The sequence below is a fragment of the Lutra lutra genome, chromosome 16 (genome assembly GCF_902655055.1).
Source record: "Lutra lutra chromosome 16, mLutLut1.2, whole genome shotgun sequence".
Classification (NCBI taxonomy): domain Eukaryota; kingdom Metazoa; phylum Chordata; class Mammalia; order Carnivora; family Mustelidae; genus Lutra; species Lutra lutra.
Window position 1 is genome coordinate 14,227,783 of NC_062293.1, and position 23,092 is coordinate 14,250,874.

At 39.7% G+C, this 23,092-nt stretch overlaps 1 protein-coding gene across 1 annotated transcript in view; it reads left to right on the forward strand.

Annotated features, from left to right (window-relative positions):
* Window positions 1-289: 289 nt before the first annotated feature.
* Window positions 290-23,092, forward strand: part of SMURF2 (SMAD specific E3 ubiquitin protein ligase 2) — a 119,492-nt gene continuing 96,689 nt past the window's right edge. The window contains exon 1 of the mRNA XM_047707159.1: window positions 290-415. Coding sequence (XP_047563115.1) covers window positions 364-415 — 52 coding nt within the window. The 5' untranslated portion in view covers window positions 290-363. The remainder of the gene's footprint in view (window positions 416-23,092) is intronic.

Sequence of the window (23,092 nt, forward strand, 5' to 3'; positions counted from 1 at the left end):
GAGAGGAGGGAAAGGCGGAGGCTGCTGCGCGCGGGCGGCGGGGGCGCGGGCGGAGGCGGCGCGGTCGGCCGCGGCTGCCGCTTTGTTGTGCGGCCCGGGCCGAGGAAGGAGAAGTAGGAGGAGGGGGGAGCTCGGCGTCCCGCTCCCTCCGCGGCTCATGGCGACGACGCTCGGCACATCCGGGACCCTCCGGCCTTGGCGGCCGCGGCGTCGGCTGCTCGGGCCCCAGCCCCGGCCGCTGTGGTGACTCCGCCGCGCTTCGCCCTCGCTCCGCCCGCCCTCCCGCCCGCCAGCCGGCCCCGGCACCCGCGCCGCGGCCGCAGCCCCGCCGCCGCCGCCGTCGCCGCCCCCGCCGCCGGGGACATGTCTAACCCCGGGGGCCGGAGGAACGGGCCCGTCAAGCTGCGCCTGACAGGTGAGGGGGGCGTTGGGAGGTGGGTTGGGGCAGCCGCGAGGTGGGCGAGCTGGAGGGGGTGCCTGTGGCCTTGGGAAGGGCCAGGGTCGGGATCAATGGTGAGTTAGGGGTCGGGGACGTGGGAAGGCCTAGTTTAGGGGGGGAGTAATGGTAAAACCACTCGCCCTTGTTGGGAAATTCTTGAAAAAGCCGACGGTGTCTCGGGGGTCTTTTATTGCGGGGAGGGCTGCCCCGGTTGGACTCGCAGGCGGATTTCAAGTCGGAAAGCCTTGGCCAGGAGCACGACTCCGGGGCCTCGGGGAGCGGCCCCTGGGCTGCTGCCCAGGTGGGGTCTTCCAGGGGATGAAGAGCTCCTGCGGCGGGGATTACTGAATCCGACCGCTGACTTCGCGCCGTAAACACTCCTTAAAGATGGAGCGCTTAACGGGAGGGTGTGTGTGTGTGTCTGTGTGTGTGTGTTCCCGGCTTGTTAACTTGTTCGCCCACTTATGCCCGCGTGCAAAAACCTTCATTCTCGGCCGCCAGCCACAGCAGCCGGTGCCACACACCTGAAACGCATGTCTTCGGGAGGGGAGGAGACCGGGGTGGATTTTTCCGGTGTGTCCTCCTGGTCCGACGACTCCGGCTCATTGTACACTCTGTGTTTTGGAAGTGTTTGATTGTAGGGTAGCATGTTTGGGGTTGTTCCTTGTAGGCCGCAGAACTTGTGTCTCACTTCTAACTCTAGACCTGCTTTAAGAACACTTTTTTTTTTTTTTTTTTTTTTTTTGGGTACATTTCTAAGTATGTGCTCATACAAACTTGCAAGCGAAGTTTTCTCTCACCTCCTTTTCTAAATGGAAAAGAATGTATGGAGGGGTTGCTAGGGAGAAGGCTCCTGTCTTACAAAGTGTTTATGAATCCAAGTGCATTAAATCTTTAACATTACAGGTACATTTTGCTTACACAGTGTCACGTTTGGTGTTCTTACATGGTCGTTTTTAGGACATTTTATTTTTAGGACAGATTGTTTTTGGTTTGAAAAGTGGAGTTGAAATCACTGTAGTTATTCTAGTGTCACCGTTCACTATTAAATTATCCAAGTCGTTGCTGGGGCGTGTGGTGAGAAAGATGATTTTCCTTAGAGGTTCCGTGTGTATCTGTGTGCGCACGCGCGTGTGAGAATAAACTGTGATTATGTTTACACTAGACGATGAGATTTATATGGACTAATTTTGTAATTGAATGCTTGTGTGTCACATCCCAGTCCACTGGCTGAACTTTAGAGATAAAAACTTGCAGTGAATTTGGTATTTGAGAAATTCGCTTGACTATAAATTGGCTGCGATTTTAAAAATACGACTTTTTTTACAGTTTTAACTGGGGAATACTCTTTGGGGAAAATAGCAGAAATTATGAACTGAGTGGTTCTTAATGGAAAACCAGGATTGGGGACTCCCCCCAACAACATGGCCCCCATTCAGTTTCCTTGTTTTCTTATGGAACCTTTATAAGGGATCTTTGTTGCTTTAGAATTATCTACTGATGTTCCTCTCAGCAGTCAGTCCTGTGGCAGTGATCATGGAAAGAATCTGTGATTCTAGGTGTGCAAAAAGCATCAGAAATAGGCTTTTGGCCATTTACTTCCTTCTAGGCTATGTGCGTAATGAGAAAATAAGGGAGAAAACATATTTTTGTTTTGTTTTTTTGCAGATACAACGAATTTGAAGTTTTTAGTGTGACTCAGTAGATCTTAAAGTGTTTGTTTGTGGTTTCCTTACATCCTATGATACAATATAAAATTTCATGAGTAAACTTAGGAGAAAAGATAACACTTCTTTTTGGGGCTGGGGAGAGGGAACACTGGACTAAATTTATAGAGTGAGTTTTGTATTTTTAGATTTTTCTGAGGAATATTAAATATACTTTGTCCCCTTAATTATAAAAACAGTTTGAGGTACTCTCAATTTTTTAAAACCATTGGGTATTTGTCTCTGTCATATTTTAAGGAAAAACTATTCAGAGATTAAAAAACATTGCCCTCTCCTTTTTGGTTACATTTGGTGGCTTCTATTCTGTTTTGCCAAGAAAGTAACTTATATTTTTTCATTTTTGTCCATTTACAAATTAGATGGTATAGATTTTAACAAATAGATTTCAAGAGCTGGATTCAATTAGCAGCTTTTTAGGACATAAACATTAAAGGGTTAGATGGAAAAGATTGTTTTGACTGACTGGATAAATGACAGGGCTGTGTTTGATGTGCGTCCAGGAATTGGTCTGGAGCTGGTGCCCAACTTTTCAGTCCATCTTGAGAAGCCAAATAAAATATTTAACCTAGGCCTCGTTTTGTTTAAAAAAAAAAAAAAAAAAAAAAAAAAAAGTTGATTCTTTGTTAAGACCTTAAGAAATGTTTGGCATACCTTTAGACTAAGTGTTTAACAGTTCATTTAGATCCGGGTTCCGTAATAGAGGAAAATCACTTTAAAAAAAAAAAAAACACATCCCACAGTGAATTTTTATTTGGTTTATAATACACTTGGGCTGTAAGATGCTTTAAAATTATTGTTCTTTAAGTCAGCACCATACGAATATTTTAAATTTATAGAGCATCTTTGATTCCATGGTGCTTTATGAACTGTACTCAGTTATATCTTTAACATAGAGTTGCCCCCTTACCGAAAGGTATAAATAATTCTTGCATGATCACACATGCGTACCCGCGCATGCGCACACACACACACGGACACTCATACACACATACTGAAGAAGAAGAAATATTTGAGCCATGAGGTCTCTTCTTACAGCAGATATTAGACTTTTCCACATATTATTCCTTAGCCCACAATCACCTATTGAACTGCTTAGTATTTTTAATGCTAAGGAGGCAGGGTTAATTTAATCCCACATTTGAGATTCCTCAGGCCATTGGTGTTAAAATCTGATTTGGTCCATCAGGTACTTTGATTGTCTTATGACACATTAACACTTAATCATTAAAATAGGCTATAGGGTGAAGCTATCAATTTCAACTGTTATTTCTGTAGGGAATTGATTATAAACTTTGTGTACATTATACTTATGAATATCTGATACAGACTTTTCTTACAATGCTTTGGATAGAAAATATTCTTTGTATTTGGTTACAGTAAAAAAATGGGGTAATTTTTTATATCATTATTGTTTTTAAAAGCCAAAGATTTGAAAAAGCTGTTTAGTATAATTTCTGATATTTAAATTTCTTAGATATGGAGAAATAACTGATTACTTCTCCAGAAGATTTATTGCAGATCTTTTCATAACCTAGACATTTTTGTATGCTGTTCCTCATATTATTTATTTATAAAACCCTTGGCAGTCATGAGATTAACCTTGTCTAAAGCTAAAGGAAAATCGACTTTAAAAGTCCCACTTTAGATATGCTGGTTACCTTAGTAATGTTTTATTGTATATCTTACTGATTCAAAGCTTTAAAAATTACAACTTGATTATATCTCACAGGTTTCTAAGTAGGGGCATTAGCGATTTGAATGTCCCCAATTCATTTTATTTTCTTGGTTTTGAGGAGGAAGCTAATGTGGCTTAAGCCCCTTCCTTTTGTTTTGCCTCTTCTAGTGTAACATTCAGACATGCAGGGGAACCTGGTTAGGTTCTTCATGTAGTTTGGTTTTTATTGGTGAGTAAAGGGTGTGTGTGTGTTAATCATGGATTTTACTTTTTTTCCTATTGGTTGAACTGTAACTATCATATACTACCATGTCACTTATTTTCCTTACCATTTAGCATATTTAGCATAAAACCAATTTTCAGGGTAAACAAAAGGCCACACTTTAGGCACAGAGGATTTTTATTGTAGACATTTTTGATGTCTGTTAAAGATTTTGAAGACTTTTAAAGATGTACTATGTCCTGTTTTTTTCAAATAGACCACATCTAACAGAACTTAATATTTTATTTATTATTCGGTTATCACTATGAATATAAATTACTGTCGGTTGTAGCGTGTAGAATAAGGATATCATCATGGTGTATAGAGAGAATTGTTTGGCTATGTGGTGATAGTAGTTTCACCCCATTTTTACTGCTTTTTGTCTTTTTGCTGTTGTTTTTGTTTACTGTTATTTTCTCTAAGGACGCTGAACCCTTGAAATGCACTGTTGCAATCAGCATTGTTGTGTGGTTCTGTATGACTGACAGGTTTTGAAGGTTTATTAAGTGCCAGACACTGTGTTAAGTTTGTATTTATTATCACTCTTAATTCTCTCAGTAGCTCCAGGAGGTAGGGAAAAATTGGGGGAGGTTAAGTACATGTCAAAACTCCAAATTACTAAAGAGCTTGTTAAATGTGTGAGATTTTGCGTGGAATAATAAAATAAATACATTCCACTTATTTGGAATTACCCTTGCCCCTTGAGATTCTTGCTCATCTTTTAAGGTTCTGCATAAGACTTACCCTTATCCCTAGAACTTTCCTTGACCTGAGTTGCCTTTCCTCTGTGACTAAGAGTCTCTTCCTCTGGTATCAGACCTAACTTAATGAGGGATATTTATTATTTCTATGCTGTAAGCTCTAGGAAGCCAGAATCTTTGTTTTAGCATAAATTAAGGGGTTTTGGCATTGTATTGAATGAATGCTGGAGATTTAGAAGTACTTCTTTGTAGTTCTATACGTATTCTTTATGCCTAATGCACTAGATATGAGTGGCAAGAAGATGAAGCTAGACAGGGACCAACCCAATTTGGAACTTTTTATGTTTTGCCGTTAGATTTTTTTTTCTTTTTTTAGGTGGTGGGAGTCATTGAAGGATTTTTAGCTTTGATATCTTTGATATTTAGAAACAGTCTTGGGGCAGTAGGGAGGATGGACTGGGATGGGAACTGGGAAGACTGATTTTAGGACAACCAGTTAAGAGGATGCTACATAACAACCATTGTTCTTACTTTTTTTGTTGTTATAACTTGTATTTCTAAATTTTTTAATACAGATAATTGCTGTAAACTTCTTGGTGTAGATAACTTTTTAAAGAGGATTATTTTTCTAGAATATTTGCACAGAAAGAGTGCTATTTCAGGGGCACTTGGATGGCTCAGTCAGTTAAGCTTCTGACTCTTCATTTTGGCTCAGATCGTGATCTCAGGGTCCTAGGATGGAGCCCTGAGTCCAGCTCTGTGTGCAGCCGGGAGTCTGCTTGAGGAGTCTCTCTCTCCCTTTGCCCCTCTCTTTGCTTACGTGCTCTCTCTCTCTCTCTCTTCTCTAAAATAAATAAATCTTTTTAAAAAAGAAGAGTGCTATTGCATTATTGGGTGTGGATCTTTTATAAGTTCTTTATTAATTTTTCCTCAGACTGCTTCTTATAAGAATTGTGCCTATTTAGGGCAGCAATAAATAAATAAGTGTACCTTTACTATCCTGTTACAAGCACTGGGTCTTGTTTTAAAATTTTTTGCTAATTTCATAGAATATAGGATTTAAACATTTACTTGTGAAGTTGAATATTTTCCTGTTTATTAGTGATATTTCTTTCTGTTGACTTGTTTGGCCTTGTCCTACTTATCTGTTAGGGCCTTTGTGTTTTTCTTATTGATCTGCCTGAGAATTAAAAATGTTAATCTGTTGTTAGATTTGCTACAAATGTTTTCCCCAGTCTTTATTTGACTTTTAATTTTTTACCATTTTTGGACATCAGAAATTGTTGTTTTAGGAATCAAATCTGTTCAACTTTTGTTTTTCTTACTCTATTACTTGGAAGGCCTTTTTCTTTAAGAGGCTTAGTAAATATTTAAGTACATTTTATTTTAGTGTTTCTTAAAAAATCGTTTAGGTAGATACTTCTCCCCGTGGTTTCTACTTAGTAATCTCATTGTTCTTGATTAACCCATTCTTCCTTTCCACAGTGATGGGAGATCTTTTTAGTTATGTTAAATTAGTTATAATAGAGTCCTATTATCTTGTTCAGTACACACTCTTTTCATTATTGTAGCTTTATAATTCAGTTTAATATGCTCATTGTGATGGACATTCTTTTTTTGCTATTTTAGCTTATTTGCCCTTCCACACAAATATTAAAACTTGTTAAGTTTTTTTTTTTTTAAACATTTTCTTTATTTGCTAGAGAGAGCGTGCAGGCACAAGTGCACAAGCAGGGGGAGCGGCAGGCAGAGGGAGAAGCAGGCTCCCTGCAGAGCAAGGAGCCCCATGCAGGACTCCCAATCCCAGGACCCTAGGATCATGACCTGAGCCGAAGGCAGCGGCTCAACTGACTGAGCCACCCAGGGAATCCCTAAACTTGTTAAGTTTGAGAAGAATTGTCTTTGGGATTGTAATTAGAATCTCCTTACTTTGGGAAAAAGAGGCATTTAAGTGTATTAAATTTTTCCTCCTAGGAGCACACTATGATTTTACTTTCATTTAAGCCTTTGTCTGTATTGCTCAGGATAGTCCAATAATTTTCTACCCCCCCCCTTTTTTTAACCTTTTATTTATTTATTTGAGAGAGTGAGCGTATGTGTGCCTGCATGAGCAGGGAAGCAGGGGGAGAGGGAGAAGCAGACTCCCCTCCCTGAAGAGCAGGGAGCCTGATGAACGACTTGATCCCAGGGCTCTGGGATCATGACCTGTGCCCGAGGCAGACACTTAAGCAACTGAGCCACCCAGGTGTCCCTAATTTTCTATGTTTTGATGTAATTCCAGCTAATTTATACTTGTGACATTTTCATTGTATTTTCTATTCTTATTAGTTATTGCTTGTATTTAGGAATACAGCAATAGGTAATTTTGCTTGATTAGAGCAATTTTGTTGAATGCTAATCCTGCTAGTATTTCACTTGATGCTAGTATTCCAGGTATCAGTTTTTGGCATTTTTTATAGTTGAATGTTTACATTAAAAAAATTTCTCTTCTTTTGGATTTTCCCACTAAAGTATAATTAGTTTAAGAAAATGAGGAACTTCATGTTAGTTTTAGAATAATTTCTGAAGGCATAAAGTACTTTTTTAAAAACCACATTTGATATACTAAGAAGTATTGACATATGGTATCTTAAGTTTAGCAGTTTGGTTTCTTACTAAAAATTGACACCATCATAAAACTTAAGTTTTATTTGTTTTTTTAAGTTTTTTTTTTTTTTTAAAGATTTTATTTATTTATTTGACAGAGAGAGATCACAAGTAGGCAGAGAGGCAGGCAGAGAGAGAGAGGGAAGCAGGCTTCTTGCTGAGCAGAGAGCCCGATGCGGGACTCGATCCCAGGACCCTGAGATCATGACCTGAGCCGAAGGCAGCGGCTTAACCCACTGAGCCACCCAGGCGCCCTGTTTTTTTAAGTTTTAAGATAAATCCTGGTCATAATGAATCTAATAATACCTAAAATGTTAGGTAGGAATTACTACATAGATCATTGCATAAAGGTTATTTCTTTTTTCCCAGAAAGTTTCCTCATGCCCCTTTACAGCCATTCTCCTTCTCCCATCCCTAGTCTTTGGCAACTCTACTTTACTTTCTTTTCTTTTTTTAAAGATTTTATTTATTTATTTGACAGAGATCACGGGGAGGCAGGCTCCCCACTGAGCAGAGAGCCTGATGCGGGGCTCCATCCCAGGACCCTGGGGTCATGACCTGAGCCGAAGGCCCAGGCTTAACCCACTGAACCACCCAGGCACCCTTTACTTTACTTTCTATCACTGTGGTTTTGCCTTTTCTAGAATTTTAAGTAAATGGAATTGTACAGTATGTAGTCTTCTGGGCCAGTCTTCGTTCACTCAGCATAGTGCTTTTGAGATCTATCTTGTGTATCAGTTTTTTGTTCCTTATTCCTGGAGAATGTTGCATTGTACACATATGCTCCGTTTTGTTTATCAAGTCACAAATATCCACAGACATTTGTGCTTTCCAGTTTTTAGCCGTTACAAATAGAACTGCTGTGAACATTGGAGTGCACTTCTCTTTGTGGGAACATGTTTTTATTTCACTTGGGTAAATGATGAGCTTGTTGGGTCATATGGTAAATATGTAACTATGTTTTTAACTTTAAAAATATCTGCTAAATTGTTTTTCAAAGTTGTACCATTCTGCATTTCTACCAGCAAGAGTTCCAGTTGCTCCCAGTGCTAGCTAACTCTTGAAGCTTGAACACTTGCTGTTGTCATCTTGGGTTTTAGCCATTCTAATTGGTGTGTAGAGAGCTCATTATAGCTTTAATTTTAATTCCCTTATTGACCTACAGTGTCATAAGCATCTTCTCATGGTCTTAGTTGCCATCTGTGTATCTTTGGTGAATATCTGTTCAAATAGTTTGATCATAATTTATTTTTTTATTATCAAGTTTTGAGATTTCTTTTTGTGTTCTGGATACAAGTCCTTTATCAGATATGTGTTTTGCAGATACTTTCTTCTAATTTGGGGCTTTTCCCGAATAGTGTTTCAAAAAGCTGAAGTTTTGAAGTTTGATTTAGCCCAGTTCATTAGTCTTTCAATTATGATTCATGCTTCTTATGTCCTAAGATATCTTTTCTTAACCCACAGTTCTAAAAGTTTTCTTCCATGTTTTCTTCTTTGTTATAGTTTTAGCTTTTACATGTACATCTATGACTCTTCTGGTTAATTTTTTAATATAGTGTGAGAGGTAAGGGTCAAGGTTTTTTTTTTGTTTGTTTCATTTTTTTCCTTCCCCATATGGGTATCTGATTTTCCTAGCACTATTTGTTCACATGCTTTTGTTTCTTCCATGGCATTGTCTTGGTACATTGGCTGAAAAATCAGTTGATAATATACATGTAGTTAGTTCTATTTCTGGACCCCGTTCTGTTCCTTTAAGTTCTAATTCTATCCATTATAAGTTTATCACTTATAAGCCACACTTTCTTAATAACTGTAGCTTTAACATAAGCCTTCTGATTTCAAATAATGATTAAAAAGCTTTTCATAAACAGTTTGATAAGTTTAATAAGCATAATTGAATCTTTAATTTAGGATCCTTTAATGATTTAGGATTTTTTTTAATGCTTTGGAGCCATTATTTCATTTATTCAGCCAATAAATACTTATCAATTTCTTGACATTTGTAGACATTGATTAACAATGATATATAGTACCATGAATGGAAGTACAGGAAATCAGAATAAACCTAGATTGGGGGTCTCTATTTTTCTTCTGAAAATTTCTGTTATGGACCTTTAAAAAAATTTATTATTTTTATCTCTTACTGATGAAAGTGGATTGCAACAGGTACGAGTTAACAAGGTTTGCCTGTTTACTAGCTTTCAGCTCCCTCAGATCATTTTTGGGAAAAGGTGGGATAAAAAGCATAAACATATGTAAAATGTGGCAGTAGAAAGGAAAGGATATACTGTAATTGTTAAATGTATGTTGGATTATAGGTATTTTTTTAGTTGTATTATATTATGAGCATGTATTTTCTATAGGACAAAGGAAGAAAGTCACTTTTATTAAAATCTAAGCAGACGGGGCACCTGGGTGGCTCAGTAGGTGAAAGCCTCTGCCTTCCGCTCAGGCTCAGGTCATGATCCCAGGGTCCTGGAATCCAGCCCATGTTGGGCTTTCTGCTCAGCAGGGAGCCTGCTTCCCTTCCTCTATCTCTGCCTGCCCCTCTGCCTACTTGTGATCTCTGTCAAATAAATAAAATCTTTAAAAAGAAAAATCTAAGCAGACTATTTATTTGAGAGAGAGATAGTATGAACAGGGGGTCGGATGTTTGACTTTACTGCCCACGTGCCCCAGACTTTTTTTTTTTAAAGATTTAAAAAAAATTTTATTTTTTATTTTTTATTTATTTGAAAGAGAGCAAGCACAAGCATGGAGAGTGGGGAAGGGAGAAGCAGGCTCCCAACTGAGCAGGGAGCCCGATGTGGGGCTCAGTCCCAGGGCACTGGGGTCATGACTTGAGCCAAAGGCAGACATTTAACCAACTGAGCCACCCAGGCGCCCTGATTTTATTTATTTATTTATTTTTTTAAATTAGAGAGACTATGCGTGCACCTGTGAGCATGGGCAGAGGGAGGGGCAGAGAGGGAGAGAAAATCTCAAGCAGATACCACCCAAGTATGGAGCCCCCGAGGGAGCTCAGCATGGCTTGATCTCATGACCCTGACATCATGTCCTGGCTGAAACCACGAGTCAGTCGCTCAAACAACCAAGCCACTCAGGCTCTCCTAAGCAGACTTTTAAATCTGACTATAGTACATTCCTAGGAACTGTCACAAAACGGACATCTGTAATGTAGATCTTATTTACTGTGTAAGGTATTTTTGGTAATTTGTGGGGAGGCAGTTGGGATGTTGTGGAAAGAGTATAGAACTTGCAGAAAATTTAGGTTCAGGTCCTAGTTAGGCCACGGTAAAGCTTTGTCCCTTTAAGTATATCACTTTCTTGGTGGGTGTGCTTTTAGTTTTAAGTGCACGCTTAAAATGACAATGTTATTTATTTTAAGATTCTGCTGGACAAGAAAATAATGTATGTGGTAAATGCTTTTCAAGCTGTAAGGTATTATGTTAATGTATTTTGTCATTTTTGATCAAAGACTTAAATGTTAGTCATAACCAATTATATGCTATTATTTATAGGAGCAAGTACAACATTAATAGGGGTTCATATGGGTATCTGTTTAATTGATATCATGTCTTATAAAATAGGGACAAATGTATATTTTGGGGGTATCCAGTGTATCTTAAAAATTCTTATAGTTAGATAAGCTACTGTATTATAATTTTCGTCATTAACTCATTAACAGATTAATTAGACAATTAACTGTGTTCTCTCCTTCTCTCCTCTCCCCCTTACTTTTGGTGAAAAGTAGAAGAGCTTTGGAGAATGGTTTGATTAGCTCACAGTTTTGGAGGTGGTGAAACTATTTAGATCCAAATCCAGTCTTTAGTGACTTAATACATTTCCCTGTAGCTTGCTGGCACTTTCAAGAATAGCCCGTAGTTTCACCTCTTGTCAGTAGGTGGGGATATTTCTGCACAGGTAGATGTCAGGAGTGTGTTAAGACCTGTAAAACTGAAAAGTAGGGGCGCCTAGGTGGCTCAGTAGGTTAAGCCTCTGCCTTCGGCTCGGGTCATGGTCTCAGCGTCCTGGGATCGAGCCCCGCATTGGGCTTTCTGCTCAGCAGAGAGCCTGCTTCCTCCTTTCTCTCTGCCTGCCTCTCTGCCTGATCTCTCTCTCTCTGTCAAATAAATAAATAAAATCTTAAAAAAAAAAAAAAACACCTGAAAAGTAAAAGTCTAAATGAGTGTACTTGAAATAAATGGAGTTGGAGAATTAGAACTATAATTAGAATTATCGAAGGTGACACTGGCTTTTAATGAAAATCCATATTTTAGGGTAGACTTTCTTTTCTTTTTTAAGATTTTATTTATTTATTTGATAGAGATCACAAGTAGGCAGGCAGGCAGGCAGAGAGAGAGGGGGAAGCCGGCTCCCTGCTGAGCAGAGAGCCTGATGCGGGTCTTGATCTCAGGATCCTGAGACCATTACCTGAGCTGAAGGCAGAGGCTTAACCCACTGAGCCACCCAGGCACCACTAGGGTAAACTTTCTTATATAAACTATATACTACATGTGTTAGAGGAGTAGATACAAAAATTCTTTTCATTAAAATTGCAAACATAAGTAGCTAATTACTTCTTTCATTTTTGTATATGATCTTAATGTCATCTGGCTTTAAAAAGAACTATTTCTCTAGTGAAGAAAGAAAAGTTGTTGATTGGTCAGATTACTCAGAATCATATGAATTTAATACTACAAAAATTGAATTTTTTAAAAATTGAATTTTGGGAATTTTGTAAAAGAAGAGGATGAGAAAATGTTTCTAACTTAAGAAAAGTGAGATGACATTTGATACATGTGATACATTCAAAATCCCTAAGGTAATACTTGATACATAGTATATGTTCAGTAAGTATTTGTGAATAAAAGAGTGATTGAGGGGGTACTTGGGTGATCAGTGGGTTTAATGGTCCAACTCTTGATTTCAGCTCAGGTCATGAGATCAAGCCCTTCAGTGGGGAGTCTGCTTGGGATTCTCTCTCCCTCTGCCCCCTTCTCCCCCATGCTCTCTTGTATGCAAGCTCTCTCTCTGTCTCTCTCTCAAATAAATAATTTTTTTTTTAATGAGGAAATTGAAAAAAAAAGCTTACCTGTCTTTAGGACTTCATTTGAATCAAACAATAGGATCTCTCTTTGTGATGTCATTACTGAATTAATTGACATTTTACCTTAGTAATTTTGACAGAAGTTATAAACATAGAGGACTGAAGTATTCATTCAAGTTAATAGTTGACTTCATGAATAGAACTCTTACCATACTCTGCAAAACTTACTTTTTTTTTTTTTTTTTAACTTTATTTGGGGGACCTGGGTGGCTTAGTTAAGTGTCTGACTCTTAGTTTCGGGTTGGATCATAATCTCAGTGTTGTGAGTTTGAGCCCTGTGTCAGGCTTCATGCTGGGTGTGGAACCTGTTCAAGGTTCTCTCTCCCACTCTCTCTCTCAAAAAAAAGGTGGGGGGTAGATTTTATTTTTAAGTAATCTCTATACCCAATGTAGGGCTCCAGCTTACAACCTGGAGATCAAGAATCACATGCTCTACTGACTGCGCCAGTAGCTGAGCCAGACACCCCCAAAATTTACTTCTTAACAAAGTAAAGATCTGTCTGGTAATCACTGCAAAAAGATCTGTTTTTTGTAGCATCACCTAGAAAATTCACATGTATAACTAGCCTGTCAATGTTAGGGAGATAATTTTTCAGAGCCCTACAGTTTCAAAGTATTCTCATTTATAATATAACTGCTGTTCAGACCCCAACTTTGTAAGTATTTTGAACCAGTGACAGAGAATCTTTATCTGATGAAAGTTTTTTCTTAAATCTTATGAAGAGAATAGTGATAGATTTTTGAGGAAACAATTGGTACAGCTATTCCAGTTGTATAGAAATGAGGCTAGTTGAACCAGAAGTCCTTTGTAATGAATTACGAATCCTTTTAGAGGCGCCAGGCTGGCTCAGTTAGTGGAGCATGTGACTCTTGATCTTGGGGCTGTGAGTTTGAGCTCCATGTTGGGTGTACAGCTTACTGTAAAAAAAGAAAAGAAAACAAATATGAATTTTTCTGTATTTTAATTTCCTATTTTTTAGTTTTGAATTTTTTAAAAGATTTTATTTATTTGAGAGAGAAAATGAGAGAGAGTCCACATGAGAAGGGGGAGGGTCAGAGGAAGAAGCAGACTGCCTGTTGAGCAGGGAGCCCTATGTGGGACTCAATCCTGGGACTCCGGGATCATGACCTGAACCGAAGGCAGTTGCTTAACTGACTGAGCCACCCAGGGGCCCAAATTTTTCTTTTTTCTTTGAGGTAGGTAAGAAATCTTAGGTAGGAAACCAGTCTTTTTAGTACTTTAAAATGGGATTGGTGATGACATTTCAAATTTCTTCTGATTTCCAGTTTGGTTAACTTTTTTTTTTTTTTTTTTTTTAAAGATTTTACTTATTTGAGAGAGAGGGAGATGAGGGTGTGCGGGACAGCGCAGGAGAGAGTGATTGTGTGCCTGAGCAGATGGGGGGCACATGAGGGAGAAGCAGACTCCCCGCTAAGCAGGGAACCTGATGCAGGGCTCAGTCCCAGAACCCTGGGATCATGACTTGAGCCAAAGGCAGACGCTTAACCGACTAAGCCACCCAGGCGGTCCCCCACCCCTCGCAGTCCTTATCTTCCAACAGTTGAAGGATGTGAAAAAGTTGTTACCTGACCATTAAAGATAGTTTTCATAAAAAAATAGAGATGTCAAGTAAATGCTATTATTTTCCAAAAAGTTAAAAAACAATCATGGTAGATTATTGTGGGTTTTTTTTTAAAAATATAACTCAAAGAATTAAAATGCTTTGATGGCATTGCTGTAATGAAACTCCTTTCATTTCATCTACTTATGTGAAGATGTTTTCTTAGGACTTATGATTATAAAAATGCAAAATAGGAATAGACTATAATATTTACAATAAATGATATTCGCTCAGTTGAAAATAAAACCTCATGCATCTCATGAAGAGATGCATTTCTACCTCTTTTCTTCCTTCTTCCCTCCCCCTTTTTTTGACTAATTGGTTCTAATCAGGAGGCAGGAAAGGGCTATGCATTGTTTGGTTGGTATGTTTCACATCTTTCTTAAACTATAACCCCGCCCCACCTTTTCTTATGCTTTTCACATTTTCCCATATCTCGCAAATTTTTGCCAGTGCTGTTTTCTTACTTTGCTTCCTTACATATTCTTCTTGCCTAATCGACTCACCTATGAAGGCATAGCTGAAGAATAATCTCTTTTAAGAAGTCTTCCCAGACTTCTCCAGGCTTAGGTAGCTCTCTCTCTCTCTAGCAGTTGGAGTGCTCATAGGAAGCAGGTAGCATTCTCACTACAGGTGAAAGAGATCATCATGAAGGGATTCACTTGGAACGAATGGACAGGGTTAGAGAATACACCCAGGAGCAGTGCAGCACCTGGGGACTAGCACCATCTGCGGGCCAGCAAGGGCGAAGGAAGAGAGTAGTTGTAGGAACCCAGAGAGACCCTTGCTTCTTGTTTACTGAACCCAGCAAGGGAGCCTGGGTTGTGTGATCCATAAAAGTCAGACTCCTAGGGCACTAAGCACTGGGTGAAGGGTGGAGAATGGATCTGGAGGAGCAAGTAGAGAACATCCAGTATACCCTTATTTATACTCCTGCAGAGCCCTAGCGCACTTCACTGTGCTGTGTATCGTGATGATTTAAAAATTCATTGGTTGTATTGATGTTTTCCTCGTAGCACTGTGAACTCCTTTGTAGCTATAAACTCACTCTTACTCATATTTGCATACCCCTGGTGCTCATTAGATATTTGTTAATTAAATGAATAGAAGTTTTAAAAAGAACTGGATGAGGTGCATAAATTATTTTTTTAAAGACTTTATTTATTGTGGCGCCTGGGTGGCTCAGTTTATTGAGCATCAGCCTTCGGCTCAGGTCGTGATTTCTGGTCCTGGGATTGAGCCCCACATCGGGCCTGCTTATCCCCTACCTGCCATTCCCCTTGCTTGTGCCTGTGTGCTATCTCTCTCTCTCTGTCAAATAAATAAGTTTTTTTTGAAAGATTTTATTTATTTGACAGAGAGAAACAATGAGAGAGGGAACACGAGCAGGGGGAGTGGGAGAGGGAGAAGCAAGCTTCCGGCTGAGCAGGGAGCCCAATGTGGGGCTCGAACCCAGGACGCTGGGATCATGACCTGAGCTGAAGGCAGACGTTTAACAACTGAGCCACCCAGGTGCCACAATAAATAAAATCTTAAAAAAAAAAAAAGATTTTATTTATTTATTTGACAGAAAGTGGGATAGAGGGAGAGAGAGAACACAAGCAGGGGGAGCAGCAGACAGAGGGAGAGGGAGAAGCAGGCTCCCTCTGCTGACTCCAGACTCCATCCCAGGATCCTGCTGACTCCAGGCTCCATCCCAGGACCCTGGGATCATGACCTGAGCTGAAGGCAGGTGCTTAACTGACTGAGCCACCCAGGCATCCCAAGATACATAAATTAAAAAGTCTGTCTTCTTAGTGGTAATGTGTGGTGATTCTTAGTTCAAAAGAGAGTAAATTTATATAATTTAATATTTATATAATTTAAATATTTATATAATTTATCTAATTCTAATAATTTTTGCTTGGCTTGGCAGTTCTGATGCTTCTGCAATAATTGGCTCACTCATTTTAGTTGAAGAGAGGTCAGGGATTGATTTGGTCCATAATAGATAGCTATTATATTTAGAAGGATTATAAGGCAAGACTCTGAGTTGGCTGCTTGGTGGCCTTGTAAGTGTATTTGTGCACTTTATTTTGCCATAGGAGAATCATGATACAGGGCAAAAATCTGGAGAGGCTGTCAGGCTAATTATGTTAAGTTCAGGAAGAAGGTGACTTACTAATTAGATTTTCTATGCATTATGACATAGCTTTTTCAAGTCTCTTAAATACATGAAAGCTAGTCTCTATCAGCAAAATTCTTCCTTATTGTTTGCCAAACAAATTCTTTCTCTCCCCCTAATTAGTTGAACTAATTATCATATTTACTATAAAGACTTGTTAGAATTGCTGCATAAAAAGTTACTGCAAAACTTAGAGGCCTAGGGGCTCCTGGGTGGCTCAGTGGGTTAAGCCTCTGCCTTCAGCTCAGGTCATGATCTCAGTGTCCTGGGATGGAGCTCTGCATCAGGCTCTCTGCTCAGCAGGGAGCCTGCTCCTTCCCACCCCCGGCCTCCCTCTCTGCCCACTTGTGATCTATCTCTCTCTCTCTCTGCCAAATAAATAAATAAAATCTTAAAAAAAAAAAAAAAAGAACTTAGAGGCCTAAAACACAAAGAATAATTTTATTATGTCTCATGGTTTCTGTAGGTCAGGAGTTTGGGAAGGATGGTTTTGGCTCAGAGTCTGTCATGTGTTTTATTCAGATGGTGTCTGAAACTGGAATAGCTGAGGGCAAGCTGGGCATTTATCTCTTCAGGTCATCAGAGAGCCTCTCCACGTTGCCTCTCTGCATGGGCTAATTTATGGCGGTTCTAGGGCCGTTATACTGTTAGTGTAACTGACACAGGCCACCAGCAGTAGTTGTCCAGGGAATAAGGTGAAAGCTACATCTTCTTCTCTGGAGTAACCTAGGAAGTCCTTGCCACATTTTATTGGCTACAGGCAAGTTAGTTCATTACAAGCTCTTCTAGATTTAAGTGGAAAGAACATAGACCTCATTTGTTGATGGAAAAACTATCGGAGAATTTGCAGCCATTTAAAAAATTGTCACAGGTGGCAGTGGTGGCGGCTGCCGCTGCTATTTCTTGGTTTGTGGGTTGAACTACATACTCTTTGGTATCCTAATCTAATAGAAATCATTTTTTAGCTTTTATAATTTATGTTCTGCCTTTGAAGTTTACAAGAATTTTATTAGAGAGCACTTAACAAGTGGCATACAAGTTTTCAAGCTTCTAGAAGAGTTATGATAATTTGTTTTTAAACTATAAAAATCCAGAGTCACCTGGCTGTCTCAGTAGGTAGAGTATGTGACTCTTGATCTTGGGGTTGTGAGTTCGAGCCCCACGTTGGGTGTAGAGATTACTTAAAAATAAAATTAGGGGCGCCTGGGTGGCTCAGTGGGTTAAAGCCTCTGCCTTCAGCTCAGGTCATGATCCCAGGGTCCTGGGATGGAGCCCTGCATCGGGCTCTCTGCTCGGCAGGGAGCCTGCTTCCCCGCCACCCCCCCCCACCTGCTTGCCTCTCTGCCTACTTGTGATCTCTCTCTCTTTGTCAAATAAATAAATAAAATCTTAAAAAACCCAAAAAACCTGTTTATAAAAAAATAAAATTGAACAAAAGTATAAAAATCCATAAATTTTGGTGAATTATAAAAAAGATACTCAGTGGAAACAAGCAAACTGATGAAAGAAGGCAAATACAGTTTGAAGAAAATAATTTATGCAAATATAAAAATTTAATTCTTTGATTCTCTGGAGTGATTTTTTTTTTAATAAAGATTTTATTTTTTTGAGAGAGAGAGATCACAAGTAGGCAGATAGGCAAGCAGAGAGAGAGAGGAAGAAGCAGACTCCCTGCTGAGCAGAGAGCCCCATGTGGAGCTCGATCCTAGGACCCTGGGATCATGACCTGAGCTGAAGGCAGAGGCTTTAATCCACTGAGCCACCCAGGCGCCCCAGGATTGATTTTTTTTTTTTTTAAAGATTTTATTTATTTATGACAGAGAGAGAGATCACAAGTAGGCAGAGAGGCAGGCAGAGAGAGAGGAAGGGAAGCAGGCTCCCTGCTGAGCAGAGAGCCCGATGTGGGACTCGATCCCAGGACCCTGAGATCCTGACCTGAGCCGAAGGCAGCGGCCCAATCCACTGAGCCACCCAGGCGCCCCCCAGGATTGATTTTTATATTGAAAAAATATTATAGTTCAGGGCTAAAAATCAAATAATTTTAGTGTTTCTGCATCAGATCTGTGTTGTTTTTCTTTTACCCTTTTTAAACGCATCCTCCACAGAGTAGCTTCATATGTTTTAAAAAAAAAAAAAAGTGAATTGGGTAATTTTGCTCCCTTGCTTCAGATTCTCCAGTGGCTTTCCATTATGCTTTGAATGAAGTCGACATTATTTGTGCAAGATCCTGTATAATCTGTCCCCTGGTGACTAGTCTTTCCTTTGCTCATTTTGTTACAGTCACATTAATTTTGTTTTAACTTCTTGAAAAGGTCAGTCTCTTTCCCATCTCAGGCACTTGATGTGTATGTGTTTTTGTGTGTGTGTGTGTGTGTGTGTGTGTGTGTGTTGTTTTTTGTGTGTGGGGGGTGGGGAGGTGGGGATCTTTTTTATCTTGTTGCTACTTAATTTTCTGTGTCAGTTTAAGTATCATCCCAAAGAATTCCTGAATATTCTGTCTGAAGTAGCTTCCAGGCTCATTATTGTCTATCACAATATCCTGCTAACTGCAGAGGACTTAATTCTTTTTTTTTTTTATTTTTTTAATTTTTTAAATTTTTTTTTATTTTTTTATTTTTTTTTAAAGATTTTATTTATTTGACGGAGAGAGCTCACAAGTAGACGGAGAGGCAGGCAGAGAGAGAGGGGGGGGGAGGCAGGCTCCCTGCTGAGCAGAGAGCCCGATGCGGGACTCGATCCCAGGACCCTGAGATCATGACCTGAGCCGAAGGCAGCAGCTTAACCCACTGAGCCACCCAGGCGCCCTCTTTTTTTTTTTTTTTAATATTTTATTTATTTATTTGACAGACATAGATCACAAGTAGACAGGCAGGCAGAGAGAGAAGAGGAAGCAGGCTCCCTGCTGAGCAGAGAGCCCGATTCGGGGCTCGATTCCAGGACCCTGGGATCATGACCTGAGCCGAAGGCAGAGGCTTTAACCCACTGAGCCACCCAGGCCCCCCCCCTTTTTTTTTAAAGATTTTATTTATTTATTTGACAGAGAGAGATCACAAGTAGAGAGGCAGGCAGAGAGAGAGAGGGAAGCAGGCTCCCTGCTGAGCAGAGAGCCGGATGCGGGAATCGATCCCAGGACCCTGAGATCATGACCTGAGCCGAAGGCAGCGGCTTAACCCACTGAGCCACCCAGGCGCCCTTTTGAAGATTTTATTTATTTTTGAGAGAGTGGGTGGCTCTCTCTGGGTTAAAGCCTCTGCCTTCAGCTCAGGTCATGATCCCTGGGTCCTGGGATGGAGCCCCACATCAGGCTCTGCTCAGCAGGGGGCCTACTTCCTCCGCTCTCTCTGCCTGACTCTCTGCCAACTTGTGATCTCTGTCAAATAAATAAATAAAATCTTTTAAAAAAAATTAACTCAAAATGGATTAGTGACCTAGTTTAACAACTAAAGCCATGAAAATTTTTAGATGGAAACACAAGACCTTGAATATGAAATGACTTGTTAAATGACACCAAAAAGCACAGGAAAAACAAATTTGACTTCATTCAAACTTTAGTGCCTCTTTGGCAAAGATTCTCATAAACTGTTGGTGGGAATTGAAAATGGTGTTCAGTCACTGTGGCAAAAAGTTCGGCTGTTCCTCAAAAAGTTCAACATGGAATTACCATTTGACTCAGCAGTTTCATTCCTAGGTATTTAAGGTAATTGAAAATGTAGGTTCACACAAAAATTTATACATGAATGTTCATAGCAGTTTATTCATAATAGCCAAAATAGTTGGGTGGAAACAACCCAAATGTCCTAATTATCTGATTAACAGATAAAATTTGGTTTATCTATACAATGGAATATCATTCATCCATAAAAGGGAATGAAGTACTAATACATGCTACAATATCAACGAACCTCAAAACTATGCTGTGTGAAAGAAGCCAGACATAAAGGATCACATATTGTATGATTCCAGTTGGCAAATCTGTAGACACATAAAGTAGATTAGTGGTTGCCTAGGTATTGAGTTTCTTTTTGCAGTGATGGAAAAGTTCTGGAATTAGCATTGGTGTTTGTATAGCATTGGAAGTATACAAAAGAATTGAATCGCACAGTTTAAAATGTGAATTTCATGTTATGCAACTTTAATCTCAATAAAACAAATTGCAAAAAATCTGTTATATGGGAAGAGGTAAAGAGTACGCAACTGGAAAATTGGAGCAAAGTTATAGGGCTGTCAATAAACAAAAAAATGTTATTTTCTGTTTTGAAAATAACAGAAAATCTTTGTCATCTTGTTAAAATTTATGATTTTCCCAATCTAAATTGACTATTTGCTTTCATACCTAATTTTATATTCTTAAAGTGGGACCCTCAAACTGTGTAAACTCTGGGCTTCGCAAAACCTGGATGCACCCTAGTATATATGTTAGTATTAAATAATCATTCAAGAACCATTGTCTTTTTAAAAAATATTTTATTTATCTGTCAAAGAGTGTGAGAGAGAGCAAGCAAGCAAGCACAAGCAGGGGGAGCCACAGGCAGAGGGAGAAGCAGGCTTCCTGTTGAGTGAGGAGCCGGATGCTGGACTCCATCCTAGGACCCTGGGATCTTGACTTGAGCTGAAGGCAGACTAACTGACTGAGCCACCTAGGCGTCCTGAATTATTGTCTTTTTAAGCATGGGGGATTGAACAAACGTTTATTTCTGTTTATTTCTATTTATTTCTGTTTATTTCTGTTCTCTCCCCAAACCCCATTTCATGAGAGTAAAGGGATACATATAACTATAAGAGCAAAAAAGAACAGAAGAAGAGACAGCACATTAAGTGATGTGAAAAAATTTCAGGAAGCTGGAAGGTGGTTGGACTAGGATAATATTTAGCTGAGAAAGTAGAATATAAAGTATCTGCAGACAGGTATGCCAGATTTCTTGCAGTATTCCAGCTAGTTCGTGTCACAGATCTCTAGAAGGGCCTCAGGAATTGGAGGTCTCTGAGGCTGCAGGTGAGATGGGAGGCAGCAAACGGGAGATGGTTTAGTCTATAAATGGTTCTGTATGTACTTCATCCCAGGCAGGCAGGTGACTGCTCTTCTTCAGCCCTCACAATAAGTGTCTTATTTTGTGGAGAAAATTAACCAAACTGGCTTCTGTCCCAGGGATACCTGCCACTGTGGAAGGTGAGGGAGAAGTGCTCACCTGAGAGTGAGGGGACTGGCAACGTCTTCAACAGTGAAACTCCCAGCCCCCTTGCACTGCTCAACTCCAACAACACTAGCAGCCTGTTGTATCTTTTATCCTTTATGAGGAAGGCTTTTCTGGAAAAAATTGACAGCTCCAGAGATAACACAAATACTAAGTAATGAAACCACTAGGTCACCCTGCCAGACACCCTACAGTGAAAGTATCAGTAGCCAGTAGGGGGAGGGAGGGTCTCACTACTCAGTCCTTAAACTTTTAATTTCACATGAAGAATTAAAAATGGTACTTACTTCTCAACAGCAGTTTCAGAACTTCAAAAAGAGTTGAGCAATGCCTTTGGTTTTCTTTTCTTTTTTTTTTTTTTTTAAAGAATTTATTTATTTGACAGACAGAGATCACAAGTAGGCAGAGAGGCAGGCAGAGAGAGAGGAAGGGAAGCAGGCTCCCTGCTGAGCAGAGAGCCCGATGTGGGACTCGATCCCAGGACCCGAGATCATGACCTGAGCCGAAGGCAGCGGCTTAACCCACTGAGCCACCCAGGCGCCCTGCCTTTGGTTTTCTGAGGGAAGATGATTTGTAGCCTAGAACCCAGCCATTTGTTCCATCAAGTATGAAGGCAGAATAAAGGTATTTTGCACGCCAGATCTCAAATCCTTTCCACTTATTCCTTCTTAAGAAGATACCAAAGGATATGCCCATCAAAATGAGGGAGCATACCATGAAAGAGGAAGACACAGGTCATTATACCCTTGTACGTCAAGGGAAAGGCAGATGGTGGTGAAGGAAAGTCCTAGGGCCGTAAACCTAAAGTGAAGGGTAGGAGACTACCTTGAAATTTTATGCGGCAGCTGGTGTATTTTTTTCTTGAGAGAGGGTCTATAGTAGACCCTTGTTTATAAATGACCAAAAGCCAAACTTGTGAAAATGCATTGCTAGTCATGAACATATCACGTTTTTAGTGTTTAATAAATCTGTAGGTGAGATGGTATGTTTAAAAACTTTTGAGTTTGAAAGTCTTTTTTTAAACTTAAAAAAAAAAAAAGGATGTATAAGAGAGCAAGTGTGCGCATGTGTGGGGCAAGTGAGAGGGAGAAAGCAACTTAAGCCGATTCTGTACTGAGTTTGAAGTCCACCATGGGGCTCACAACCTGAGCTGAAACTAAGAGTCGGGATGCTTAACTGACTGCACCACCCAGGTGCCCTTGAAAGTCTTTTTTATTAGTCAAGTTAATTACTTTTACTATCAGAACTGGGTTGTTTGTTTTTATTTTTTTCCTGCTTTTGTCATTTACATTATGGCTTTATTGCTAAAATACTTGCTAATAGAAACGCTCAAGTTTTAAAGCTGGCTGGGAAGCAACTAATTACCTTAACCTGGGATATGTGGATCTTTAAGAAGTCTGTGGATTGGTTCCAGGTGAGTACTGTGAATCCCTTAGGTTGTATGTAAAATTGTATATGTGGATACTTTTTTTCCCCCGCCCCTGGCATTAGGTCCAGTTTCATATTATAAAAAAAGTATCTACTGACTCCTGTTTTGGTGTGCATTCCCCTGTT